The 13,327-nt window shown below is 36.1% G+C and overlaps 1 protein-coding gene across 2 annotated transcripts in view; it reads left to right on the top strand.

The window, feature by feature from the left end:
* RNF180 (ring finger protein 180) overlaps positions 1-13,327 on the top strand; it is a 306,785-nt gene that overhangs the window by 212,086 nt on the left and 81,372 nt on the right. For both annotated transcript variants that reach the window (XM_032629169.1, XM_032629170.1), the window contains one exon: positions 2,587-2,812. In XM_032629169.1, the coding sequence (XP_032485060.1) occupies positions 2,587-2,812 (226 nt within the window). The remainder of the gene's footprint in view (positions 1-2,586; positions 2,813-13,327) is intronic.

Raw genomic sequence — 13,327 nt, 5'->3', positions numbered from 1 at the left:
ATTTTAAAAATGAGGTAAAGTTAGCCATGTGTAGACAAGGATGTGTCAACTAATTTTTATTATGTAAGAAACAGATTTTATTTAGTTGTTTAAAACAACAACCTATATTCACTCACAGTTTTCTGAGTCGGCAGTTGGGGCTGAGCTCAGCTGTAATGGCTTATCTCTGATCCACATGGTGTCATCTGGACTCACCAGTACATTTACAGTTAGGTGACAGTCATTGACTCTACCCATACACGTCTGGTGGTTGGCTTGTTATCAGCAGTCACAATGGAGGCAGCTGCACCATATTCACTTACTATTCAGCAGGTTAGCCTAGGCTTGTTCACATGGTAGTAGACTAGGGTTCCCAATATCATCAAGAGAGGATTATTCCAATGCACAAGCTTTTTTTAAGCCTCTGTTTGCATCATATTTACTAACAATCCATTGGCCAAAGCAAGTCACATGACAGAGCCCAAAATCAGAAGGTGGAAAACTAATCTCCACATCTTGATGAAATGCATATGGGTGCACATAGAGAGACAGGAAGAATTTTATCTATTTTGTAATCATCCACCTGAGTAAGGGCTTTTTTTTTTTTAAGATTTTTAGAAATTTCATGTAATGTCTGAAACATTTATATTAACATATTTCCATACAAATAACCCAAAGAAAGTTTAGTATTAGTTGCTTTGTTTGTTTGTTTGCTTGTTTATACTGCAGGTTCTTATTAGACTTTAAGATGAAAGGACTTCCTTTACCAGCTATTGAGGCTTATTATAAGCCCACAGTAAGAAATTGTGATTATGGCATAGGAATAGACAGTAAAGTAATGGAACAAAATAGAAGCCAACCCATGCATATTTGGCCTAATAACAACATGGCACTTTAGAACAGTGGAGGAAAGTAAGGTCTTTGCAATAAATGGGCTGTACCAATTAATAATTACATAAAAATAAAAATGAAATTTAACCCTAATGTGCACCATACATGAAAATCAATTTCAGGTAGATTATAGGATGCAAAATAAGACTCTCTTACTGACCTTGGGAAAAAGTAAGAGTTCTTAAATAAGACACAAAAAGTATTAAATCATAAAGGAAAAATGTTCTTTAAAATTAAGAATTTCATTTTATCAAAAAACACTATGAAAAGAATGAAAAGGCAAACCAGAGAAAAGGAAGAAATATTTGCAACACATCTAGCCAGTAACAACAAATAACTAGATTAAGTAAAAATGCTTAAGAAAAATCAGACAACCAATTAAAAAGAATGGCCTAATGCCTCAAATATGTCTTTCATAAAGAGAGAAATTATCAACAAGCGGCAGAAAGAGGAAGCAAAGCCATCTGGATAAATCAAATAATAGTTTATCCAGTAGAAAGGTTTTTCTATATTTTCAAGGCTCTGTTTTGCCTCATTTGTGTAACTTTTACATTTCATGTAACCTAAAAATATTTATTAAACCCAAGGCTTACTCAATTATTAATCACTGATCTCCATTTTTGACATCCATTAAAGTGAGGAGGAAAGCATCTACACCATGTAGATTCCCATTATGCCTCAGTGGACTGAGGTCAGGCCTGGTTTGAGGAAAATTTCCCAAGGCTCTAGCCAAGACTATAGGGCCTTTGAAGAAGAGAGGAGAGAAGGATGGCTATGGTTAATATTTATTGAATATTTGTTATATACCAGACACTTTGCTTAACGCTTTATGTGGATTACCTCATTTAATTCTCACAGCATCCTCATGGATGAGGAATATGGTGATGTTAAGTAACAGGAATTCAGCCACCAGATTTTGTGCTGCTAACCTGAGTGCCTCTTTCCTAACTACAGTTTTTTTTGTTTGTTTGTTTGTTTGACATCCTTATTGGCGTATAATTGCTTTACAATGGAGTGTTAGTTTATGCTTTATAACAAATCCTAACTACCTTTTAATAGCGTCTTTCTTAACTGTTCCATTTGGGAGAGAGGAGAGGGATCATCATATTTCCCAGTTACAAGGCTCATCCCAGAATTACTACAAGTTTATTTGCCTTATCTACTTCCTGACATACCTTAGGCTTTGGCCTTTTATTGGCTTTGAGGTCCAGGAAGGTGCAAAATGTAGAATAAAAACGCTCCATGCATGGTGTGAAGATGAAGTATGACATCCTCTTACCCCCACTTCTCTTCATGTGTGAATGCCCATGTAAGGCTTTATAATCTTGCGACAGTCAGCTTATTTGCTGTGGTGGGAGTGGAATAGACAGGGGGAACCTGTCATCCTAGGACCTAACACTTACTTAAGTAGTGCTGGTTAAATAGAGATACAGGTATACTTAATGTGTTCAGGTACTATATTTTAACATTTAGCATTATATAAAAATACTAAAATGAATAATTAAGACTTATGGGTTTTTCATGTATGTTTCCAGTTTCTTCCCACTTTGCGAGGTAGCATTTCTGTCACTTTGATTATGCACAGAAACAGATATTACCTGTTTCTCATAAATATTTTCATTCATTTTAAGAAAATATAAAATCAGTGTCTCAATTTCTCAAGGAAATGAATGTCATACTGAACTAAGAAAAATCGTTTTTGCTTATGTTTTGCAGACTTTGGATAATGAGATGAGTACAGATGATGACAATGAATATGCAGAAGAAAAGGAGAGCTACATCTGTGCAGTGTGTCTGGATGTTTATTTCAACCCCTACATGTGTTACCCTTGCCACCACATCTTCTGTGAGCCCTGCTTACGGACTCTTGCCAAAGACAATGCCGCAAGCACTCCCTGCCCATTGTGTCGGACAATTATTTCCAGAGTCTTTTTCCAGACAGGTAACTGTTGTCTTTCATTGACACAATTACCTGACTATTTTGACTACCTCTTTGTTCCAGTTCTAAAAGTACTGTATGAATTATCATGAGAAAGTTATTGAAAATCATATACAGCATAATTTGTTACTCTCTAGTTTATAAAACAGTGCTTGCCCAACTCATTAGAACTTGTTAAGATCATAGAATCATAGATGAGAATAGTTTCTCATCTCTAGTCCTCTATTCAATGTTGAGATCTTTTCTAAAGCATCCTAACTAGTTATTGTTCAGCATGTACTTGAACATCTCCAGTGTCAAGGACATTCCATAAAAATTTGAAGCAGCCCTGTTGATTATGTATTCCTCAAATCTGCCTTCCACTACTCCTCATTCTTTGGCCCATGCTTTTTCCTCTGAAGTCTCAGAGAATAAATCTGTAAATATCTGAGGATAACTATTAGGCCTTTCCTCCAGACTCCAACTCTTCTCAACCTTCTTGTTGTTCTTAAGGCCTTTCTTCTTGAAATAGAAGATAGCAAAATTGGAACAAGGATTTGTTTACCTAATTATCATGTAAAGATGGAATATAACACAATATTTAAAACATACTAGTGAAGAAAGGAAAAACGAATGAATGTGGAACATAGAAACCTGCTAAGGTGAAAGGGAAGAATGATAGAAGTAAGCAGAGCTGATATTTATTGAGTGCACTACTGTGTGCTAAACCTTAGGGGAGGAAATTTCTTTTTTTTTTTTTTTAAACATCTTTATTGGGGTATAATTGCTTTACAATGGTGTGTTAGTTTCTGCTTTATAACAAAGTGAATCAGCTATACATATACATATGTTCCCATATGTCTTCCCTCTTGTGTCTCCCTCCCTCCCACTCTCCCCATCCCACCCCTCCAGGCTGTCACAAAGCACCGAGCTAATATCCCTGTGCCTTGCGGCTGCTTGCCCCTAGCTATCTACCTTACTACATTTGTTAGTGTGTATATGTCCATGACTCTCTCTCGCCCTGTCAAAACTCATAGGGGAGGAAATTTCTATATCCACATTCTCGCCTCAACCATAGAGGAACCAAATGAGGATCAAAGTATGTACTTTATTAATAGTAAAACTGTAGAAAACACATGGCACATTTTTCTTCCGCAAAAGAAAATCCAAGGACCCATCTGCAAGGAAGAATCAGTTTATAAAAATAAGCTTTGCATGCCTTAACCCAACCAGCTGCATGAAGACTTGCAAACCTGGCTTACAGGCTCAGTAATCAAACAGTGAAGAGAAAATATAGCTTCGCCTCTCTGATCTTTGCCTAGTGCATATAGTTTGGAGCGCAAAATCACTGCACTGAGCACAGACAGACCTGGAGACAAAAGGACATGCCAAGCACAGTTGACTCTACCCAATAGAGAAACATGGTCAGGGACTGCAGGCTGTCATCTGTCACACTGGCAGATCACTCTTCCTTTCATGGGGAAGAGCAAGTAAGGAGTGGAGAGAGGGAAGGAAGCAATTCCATGGGAGGACAGAAGCTTACTGGAAGTTCTTCTTCTCTGGCTTACATTGAAGCGGGAAAAATAGGGGTTCTTTTCTAGTACTAGATCCCTTGCTAGGTGCTTTGGAATGAATGAAATGTGAAGAGTAACATCTCTTTCTCAGTGTTATCTCTGACCATCTATGCAAGAAAACGTTTACTGAAAGCCTGTTTTGAAGGGAAGCATCTAGGCGATGTACATAGTGATTTAGACAGATGTCCCTGCCTTCCATGATCCAGTTTAATGTTGACAGGGATTTTAAAATTGCTTTCCTTAATGTCTTAAAACAATAATGACTTGACTCTCTCTTGGTTCATTTATCAAAGCAACAATGTCATATTTTCCTTTATTTCCAAAGTTGGTTCTTCTATATAATAAATCATATTGGGAATATTTATTCCAATAGAGACGAAATTTGGTTGCATACTGTCATTTAGAAGCTGGTAATAATAATGGGAATATACTACTTAGTTATTTATACCTATCTCAAAAAGATTAGACATGTTTTAAAATATATATGCAATGAAGTAGCAAGGCAAGGGAAGTACTGAATGAAGTATTCCGTTTTAATATTCTGGCTGCCTAAGAAAAAATAAAATAAGCATACAATTAAATGATTCTCATGATCGATGGAAAGAAACATACCAACTCCTAAGGGCAAGAGAAGTTTTTTCCAGTACTTTAAAAGAAATTTTTTAATGTGATTTCTAGGCATAGTGAGAGATGGAGTAGGCAGTGTCCTCAAAAACATCCTCAGAGCAAATGCAATATCAGGTGTTCTAACATGGTATCTTATGGTATTCTTTGATAAGAGCTGAGGGCATATCAGAGTATAGATTAGGGAAAGCAACATTGCCAGTAGCCAAAAAAAAAAAAAAACTATATATATATATATATATATATATATATATATATATATATATAGTCTGGTTTTCCTATAAAAATAACTTCTAAAATTATATAAGTAATACAATTTCATTATAGAAAAATCAGAGTATACAAATAAAATTATAAGCTCAAAATCCTCCATAGTCCTACCATTTAAAGATCACATCGTTTATCGAGTATTCTTCCAGAATATTTTATATCCATATACTTAATTATTTTTTTTGTAAAATGTTCATTTTGAACATAAGGCTTTTGACCTGCTTTTGTTTTACTTTTTAAAAAATATTTATTTATTTATTTAATTTATTTTGTCTGAGCTGGGTCTTAGTTGCAGCAGCAAGATCTTTAGTTGCAGCATGCGAACTTGTAGTTGCAGCATGCATGTGCTCTCTAGTTCCCCAACCAGGGATTGAACCCGGGCCCCCTGCATTGGGAGCGTAGAGTCTTACCCACTGGACCACCAGGGAAGTCCCTTGTTTACTTTAAATTCTTGTGATTATATCATTATCTACTTAAGCTATCTACTATTTAGTTTAGTTGTTTATCATTCATTTTTTTGCTGATATATATGGATAAATATTTGCACACATCTCCGAGCATTTCCTTGTAATGGATTTCCAGGAGTAGAATTGGTAGTTAAAGTCTGTACGTGTTTTAAGGCTATGTATATATTACAAAATTATGCTCCAAAATTATTGCAAGCAGCAATATAATGGGCTTATTTTCTCAACACTCTGGACTATCCTTTTTTTTCCTTTTAAATCCCTTACCATGCCCTTTACGGATTTTTCTTTTGGTCTGTTCATCGTTTTCTTGTTTACTGCAAGAGGATTTTTTTTTTTCAGTAATGTCAGCTTTTGTCATATGTGGCAAATCGCTTTCCTATTTTGTCATATGTACTTGAATTATGTTTATTATATCTTATGAATGTGCAGAACTTCTATATTTTATGTAGTCTTATGTAGCAACCTTTGCCTTTATTATTTCTAATTTCAAAGTTAGGTATTAAAAGGCCTTATCCACTACAGAATTACAGTAAATCCCCTACATACGAATGAGTTGTGTTCTGAGAGCACATTCGTAAGTCCAATTTGTTTGTTAAGTCCAACAAAGTTAGCCTAGGTACCCAACTAACACAATCAGCTATATAGTACTGTACTGTAATAGGCTTATAATACTTTTCACACAAATAATACATAAAAAACAAACAAACACAAAAATAGAACATTTTTAATCTTACAGTACAGTACCTTGACAAGTACAGTAGTACCAGCTACATCACCGCTGCTTTTATGCTTGCTTCCAGACATCCTGAGCTTGAAATAAAGATACTGTACTACTGCACTCTATACAGTACTGTACAGTAAAATACACAAAAGTACAACCACTTGTAGAGGATGCACACATGTGATAACATACGCCATACATGTGAACTAACTTATGTGATTGGACATGTGAACACACGATCGCATATTTGAAAGTTCGCAACTTGAAGGTACATATGTAGGGGACTTACTGTATATAAATAGTCTCTTTACCTATATTTATTTTGGATTTCATTTTGTCCTCATTTCCCTACTCTTAATTCCAGTCCATTTACTATGGTGTGCAGTTTGGTTAAAAATATAGTACCTTTCAAAAGCAAAACAAGAAAACCACAAACAAAAAATAATAAATCTTGCAAAATAGTTTTTTACTAATTTAGAAAGAATAAACAGCTTAAGTCATAATTTAAAAAAATATATAGTCCCTTTATTCTGTGTCTGTAAGCATTTATCCCACTAACATTTATTGAACAATTCATTTTTTTTCTATGCTGATTGAACTGCCTTTTTTAGGTAATGAAGGTAATTACTAAAATGTTTCTGTGTTTTTTGGCAGCTGTTCTTTTCCATTCATATTTCTATCTTGTCCTGTACCATTACTTCGGTCTTATAATTATTTTAGCTTTATGTTTTAATAACTCACAAGTGAATTAATTTTATAAGTTGTTTGGGGAATAATTCACATTTTTAATTGACATTTTTATAACATTGTTATAATATTATAACATTGTTATAATATTGAAAGCATATTGCCTCTCAATAACATTTCTGTAATTTCCTTTCAAATGGCACAGCAAAATTCTTATTAGCTTTATGCCTGTATTTTTTTTTTTCTTTTTGCTGTACGCGGGCCTCTCACTGTTGTGGCCTCTCCTGTTGCGGAGCACAGGCTCCGGACGCGGGCCCAGCCGCTCCGCAGCATGTGGGATCCTCCCGGACCGGGGCAGGAACCCGTGTACCCTGCATCAGCAGGCGGACTCTCAACCACTGCGCCACCAGGGAAGCCCTATGCCTGTATTTTTTTGTTGCTGCAATTGTAAATGGGATTTTTTTCCTCTTCTGGTTTCAGCTGCTTTTGTTGATATTTTTGGAGAAAGTCCGTTTCCAATCTTACACTATTCTGTTAACTTTACTGAACCCTGAGAGTTATTTATTAAGTGAATGAATTAATCATCTCAGCTACCTAATGTCACCATTCCAATTGTGTACAAACCAGGGGACAGTTATTATCAAAGATTAAAGTGGGAAGGTTGTCATTTTCTAAAGGAACTGAAGATATTTGGCAAATGAATAAGGGGTTAGTTGTAATTTAGAGTAGTTCAGTGGATAGAGTTATGATGAAATTCCTTCCAGATTTATTCCATTGAGTGTGCTTAGGAAAATAATGATTTAAACCACTCTCAATATAACATTCAGTATTTCATGCGATTTTGCTTAAATTTCTTAACACTGTTAGATGTGATCTTGATAAAGTACTTGATACACTAGAAGTTGAGAATTTGAAGTGGGAGAGCATATATAGAAGACAGGGTAGAAGGCATTAATATCATTTGTTAGTGGAGGTCAGGGTAATACTGTCAAAAGTTAACAGAGTGGCATGGACATATATATACTACCAAATGTAAAATAGATAGCTAGTGGGAAGCAGCTGCATAGCACGGGAGATCAGCTCGGTGCTTTGTGACCACCTAGAGGGGTGGGATAGGGAGGGTGGGAGGGAGACGCAAGAGGGAGGAGATATGGGGACATATGTATAGCTGATGCACTTTGTTATCAAGCAGAAACTAACACACCATTGTAAAGCAATTTAGTCCAATAAAGATGTTTTTAAAAAAAAGTTAAATAAATAAAACTAGCAAATATGGGGAAAAAAAGTTAACACAAAAACATACAAAAAATAGGTAGTAGACACTATTGGTTGCTAATTTATATCCATTACATCTTTCTTCGTAACATACCCTGAGTTTTATTCCAGTATTTAACTCCCTCAGCATAGGTCAGGTGGCTTCTGGGTAGATGAGCCCATCTTTGGCTTTTTGGTAATCTATTCCTTTTGCCAGTGATAGGTTCATAAATGGGCATGTGTTTCAGTTCTGAGTGATGAGGTGAGACTAAAATTTGCCTTTACTCTTAAGACACGAGATGGAAAAGCTAGTTTCTTCCCCATTGGACATAAACAAGAAGGTGTGTAATAGGGATAATTACTGGCAGCCATCTTATGAGCAAGGGGGGAACCAGCTGAGTATAAAGTCTTTATTTTGGATAGTAAAACTAAAGAAAGAAATGAACAAGGGGTCTTGATGACATTGTTTAACCACCAAGTCAGCCAGGTTTGAAGCCTATCCTACCTTTGAATTTTCTATTACATGAAATATTAAATTTATTAATTAACTAAGGCAGTTTGAATAAATTTTCTATTAGTGTACACCAAGAGCATCCTAACTGATGAAAGCATACTAATAATGAAGGTAGACAATATAGAAACTAAAAATGATATTATTCACAAAAATTTGAGAGGTGAGAAGGGAAGAAGATATTGCAAAAGACCCAAATCCTCCTAGAAGGAAGTCAATATTATTTAAAGTTGATAAATTAAAAAATAGTGAAGAAGATTTCTGGAATGGTAACGTGAGAAGCTTCATGGATCCTCACCCCAGCAAAACAACTGTTTAACTGGTGAAATGATTTTTATTTCATTTAAGTCTATGGAAATTGTTCTAAGGATGTACAGCAAATAGAAAAACATTTATTTTTTAAAAATTCTAGGGCTTCCCTGGTGGCGCAGTGGTTGAGAGTCTGCCTGCCAATGCAGGGGACACGGGTTCAAGCCCTGGTCTGGGAAGATCCCACGTGCCACGGAGCAGCTGGGCCCGTGAGCTACAAATACTGAGCTCTGCGCGTCTGGAGCCTGTGCTCCGCAGCAAGAGAGGCCGCGACAGTGAGAGGCCTGCGCACCGCGATGAAGAGTGGCCCCCGCTTGCCACAACTAGAGAAAGCCCTCGCACAGAAACGAAGACCCAACACAGCCAAAAATAAATAAATGAATAAATAAATTTATAAAAAAAGAAGGCAAAGTTTGCACGAAGATTAAAAATAAAAAAAAAAAATAAAATAAAAATTCTACTGAAGTCTACCACTATACTCAGTAAGAACATAGAGAGCCTGTCACATTTACAAATTCAGATGCAAAGGCATGAACTTGGAACCCTCCCTCACACTATGAACACACACACACACACACACACACACACACACATACACACACAAATTAACTTAAAATGGAACAAAGACCTAAATGTAAGAGATAAAAATATAAAACTCTTAGAAGACAACATAGGTGTAAATATTTTTTGAAATTGTATTAGGCTATGGTTTCTTAGATATGACACCTAAAGCACAAACAGCCAAAAAAGAAATAGATAAATCAGACTTCATCAAAGTTAAAAACTTCTCTGCTTAAAGGGATATTATCAAGAAAGTGAAAAGATAACCACAGGATAAATGCAAATATTTGTAAGTCATATATGTGACAAGGATCTAGTATCTAGAATATATAAAGAACTGTTACAACTCAAGAATTAAAAAACAAATAACCCTATTTTAAAATGGACAAAGAGTTTGAATAGACAGTTCTCCAAAGAAGATATAAAGATGGCCAATAAGCATGAAAAAAATGCTCAATATCATTAGTCATTAGTTGCAAATCCAAACTATAATGAGATATCACTTCACAGCAACTAGGATGGCTATAGTTAAAAAGATAGACAACAACAAGTGTTGACAAGGATATGGAGAAATTGGAACTCATATATTGCTGGTTGGAGTATAAAATAGCAAAGTCACTTTGGAAAACAGCAGAATAAGTTTTGCACATGGAAGACTCTAAGCCTGCTTGTGAGATTGGGAAAAGTTCTGGTGTTAACTAGAGTTCTTTTGTCTGTGGAGATGAAAAAGAATCCAGGATGGGCAGAGCTGAGGAGAAAGACCTCTGGATAGGGAAGACCTTTCTTATTCATTGACTGACAGCCTCATTCTTTCAGACAAGGAACTCCCACATCAGCACCCCAACAGTAGGTCTGTTCAGAGAGGTGCTACATGCTGTATAACAGGATCTGCAGGCCACCTTCATCAGCAGGCTGAGGAAGGGAAAAGGCTATGTCTTATGAGCATTAAATGGAGAGAGGGTCATCCAAGTGAGGGAGGAGGAATCCCTCAGCCAAGGAGATTATGGTTTCGTTGTGAAGGAAGGCATCATATTTTCTTGAATTGACTTTATGACTGAAGCCTTCAAACCAAGCATGTCACTGCCCCTATTGTGGACTGACTTTGAAGAACACTGCTATGGGCTGTCCTACGATAGACTCAGTGTTCATTGTTCAGGGATCCCAGCCCATGCTCATGTGGAAGATACAAGTGTCTCAGGTACTGCATAGGGAGCCACAGGGTCAGTACAACTTAACTCTAATTGTGAAGTCACTCACTGCTCTCACCTCATTCAGATGTACCCACACCTCAGCAAGGAGGATTTCTACCCTTGTTCCACTATTTTCCTCCATTCAACTTTTGTCTCCTTTTTTGACCACCCACCCCATGCCACTACTCTTGTGCCTTTACATGGTGGAACTAGATGCTGATAAGCAGAAGTGCTGGTGAACTCCATTGGAAAAAAAGGCAAAGAAAATGGCTAAGTCCTCACCTTGTGTGTAGAAGTCCCTAAGTAAGTAAAGAAATGACATTTAACCTAATCTAGGATTTTAAGCATAAAGCACGCTTATGATATTTTTCACCAGGGATATTTTGGCTGTCACAATAATATGAGGATGCTACTGGCATCTAGTGAGCAGGGGTAGGGATGACAGATTTCCTGCAGTGTTTGGGCCAGTCCCACACAGTGACGAATTATCCTGTATTCTGTCTGACTTTTAGATGTCCCGCTGGGCTTTATCCAGGACATACAGCTCATCCAAAAGAACATCACACTTCCTCTTTTTATCCACTGTGACAACCTGTAATTGGTCTTGTTCTATTGTCCCTATTCCCATTAACGGCATTTCATACTTTCTCTTATTCTATACCAAAAAAATCTGGTCTGTTCATTCTTATGCTAATAGTGGTTTTGTTCTTGTGTTCATCCATGAAATTTTTCATTTTTTCATTTTTCTGTTCATCTTGTACAGAATCATCACTGCCTCCAAAATCCAAACTTGTTCCTTTTTTTTAATTGAGGTATAGTGTATTTACAATGCTGTGCCAGTCTCTGCTGTACAGCAAGGTGACTCAGTTATACACAGACATTCTTTTTTTCTTTATATTCTTTTCCATTATAGGTTTATCAGAGGATATTGAATATAATTCCGTATGCTATATACTAGGACCTTGTTGTTTATCCATCCTATATATAATAGTTTATATCTGCTAATCCCAAACTCCCAGTGCTTCCCTCCTCCACCCCCTCCCCCTTGGCAGCTGCAAGTCTGTTCTCTATGTCTGTGAGTCTTTCTGTTTTGCAGATAGATTCATTTGCACCATATTTTAGATTGCATATATAAGTGATATCATATATATTTGTCTTTCTCTTTCTGACTTACTTCACTTAGTATGATAATCTCTAGTTGCATCCATGTTGGTGCAAATGGCATTATTTTGTTCTTTTTTATGGCTGAGTAGAATTCCATTGTATATATGTACAAACTCATTCTTTATCAGTAGGAGTATCTATTTCATGATGTCTTTTAGTGTAGTCACTCTTGTGCATTAATATATGGAAAAAATATATTTTATTATAAAAAAGAAATAGAAAAATAAGCATAATGATTAGAGCAGTGTTTCTCAAATTTCTCTCATTTTCCTACCACCTTTACAATTTTTACTGTATCCACATACCACCAGAATTACTTTTTTACTTAAGGATTTTCTTCATATCAACACACGTTTTTTAAAAAAATACTTATTTTAGCCTCATCCTTAACAATTTATTTGTGAATTTATGTATTTGATGTTCTAGTTTATACATTTCTTCTAATATACATTAAAATAAATAGGTAACTATGAAAATTTTTAAATTTTTCATTCAATTTCATCCTAAATCCTTTCACATATGGCTAGTGGTTTGCAAACCAAGTGTTGAAAAACTCCTGCCTTGCAGGAGGTTAATGGAGGTTAATCTCCAGAAAAAAGCTTGAAAACAGGAATATTTAAAACAGTCCCTGGGGATTGTGAGTGGAGCTAGATATAGAGGGAGTGGAATAGATCTTCATTGTTTTTTTGGTTTTGGTTTTGGTTTTTTAAGCCTTTTAACATCATTTGGATCTTTTCAAACCATGGGCATGTGTTACTCTGACAGTTTTTAAAAATAAATAAGTAAACCGAAGTGCAGCATTAAATATGATTGTGGGCAGGGAGGATGGAGTCCTGTTTCTTTTCATACAGAAGACAGAGAATCATGGATTCTTTGAAGCCAAGAATGGATGCTGTGATAACCTTTTTTTTTTTTAACATCTTTATTGGAGTATAATTGCTTTACAATGGTGTGTTAATTTCTGCTTTATAACAAATTGAATCAGCTATACATATACTTATATCCCCATATCCCCTCCCTCTTGCATCTCCCTCCCTCCCACCCTCCCTATCCCACCCCTCTAGGTGGTCACAAAGCACCAAGCTGATCTCCCTGTGCTATGTGGCTGCTTCCCACTAACTATCTGTTTTGAAGATCCACTAGTATATCCCTATCCATAGGCTTTCAAAAGCCTTTTTCTAAATCTTGAAGTGTAACTTTAAATACA

The sequence above is a fragment of the Phocoena sinus genome, chromosome 3, assembly GCF_008692025.1.
Source record: "Phocoena sinus isolate mPhoSin1 chromosome 3, mPhoSin1.pri, whole genome shotgun sequence".
NCBI lineage: Eukaryota > Metazoa > Chordata > Mammalia > Artiodactyla > Phocoenidae > Phocoena > Phocoena sinus.
Note: the sequence above shows the minus strand (reverse complement) of the source record. Positions and strands in the feature narration are given on the sequence as shown.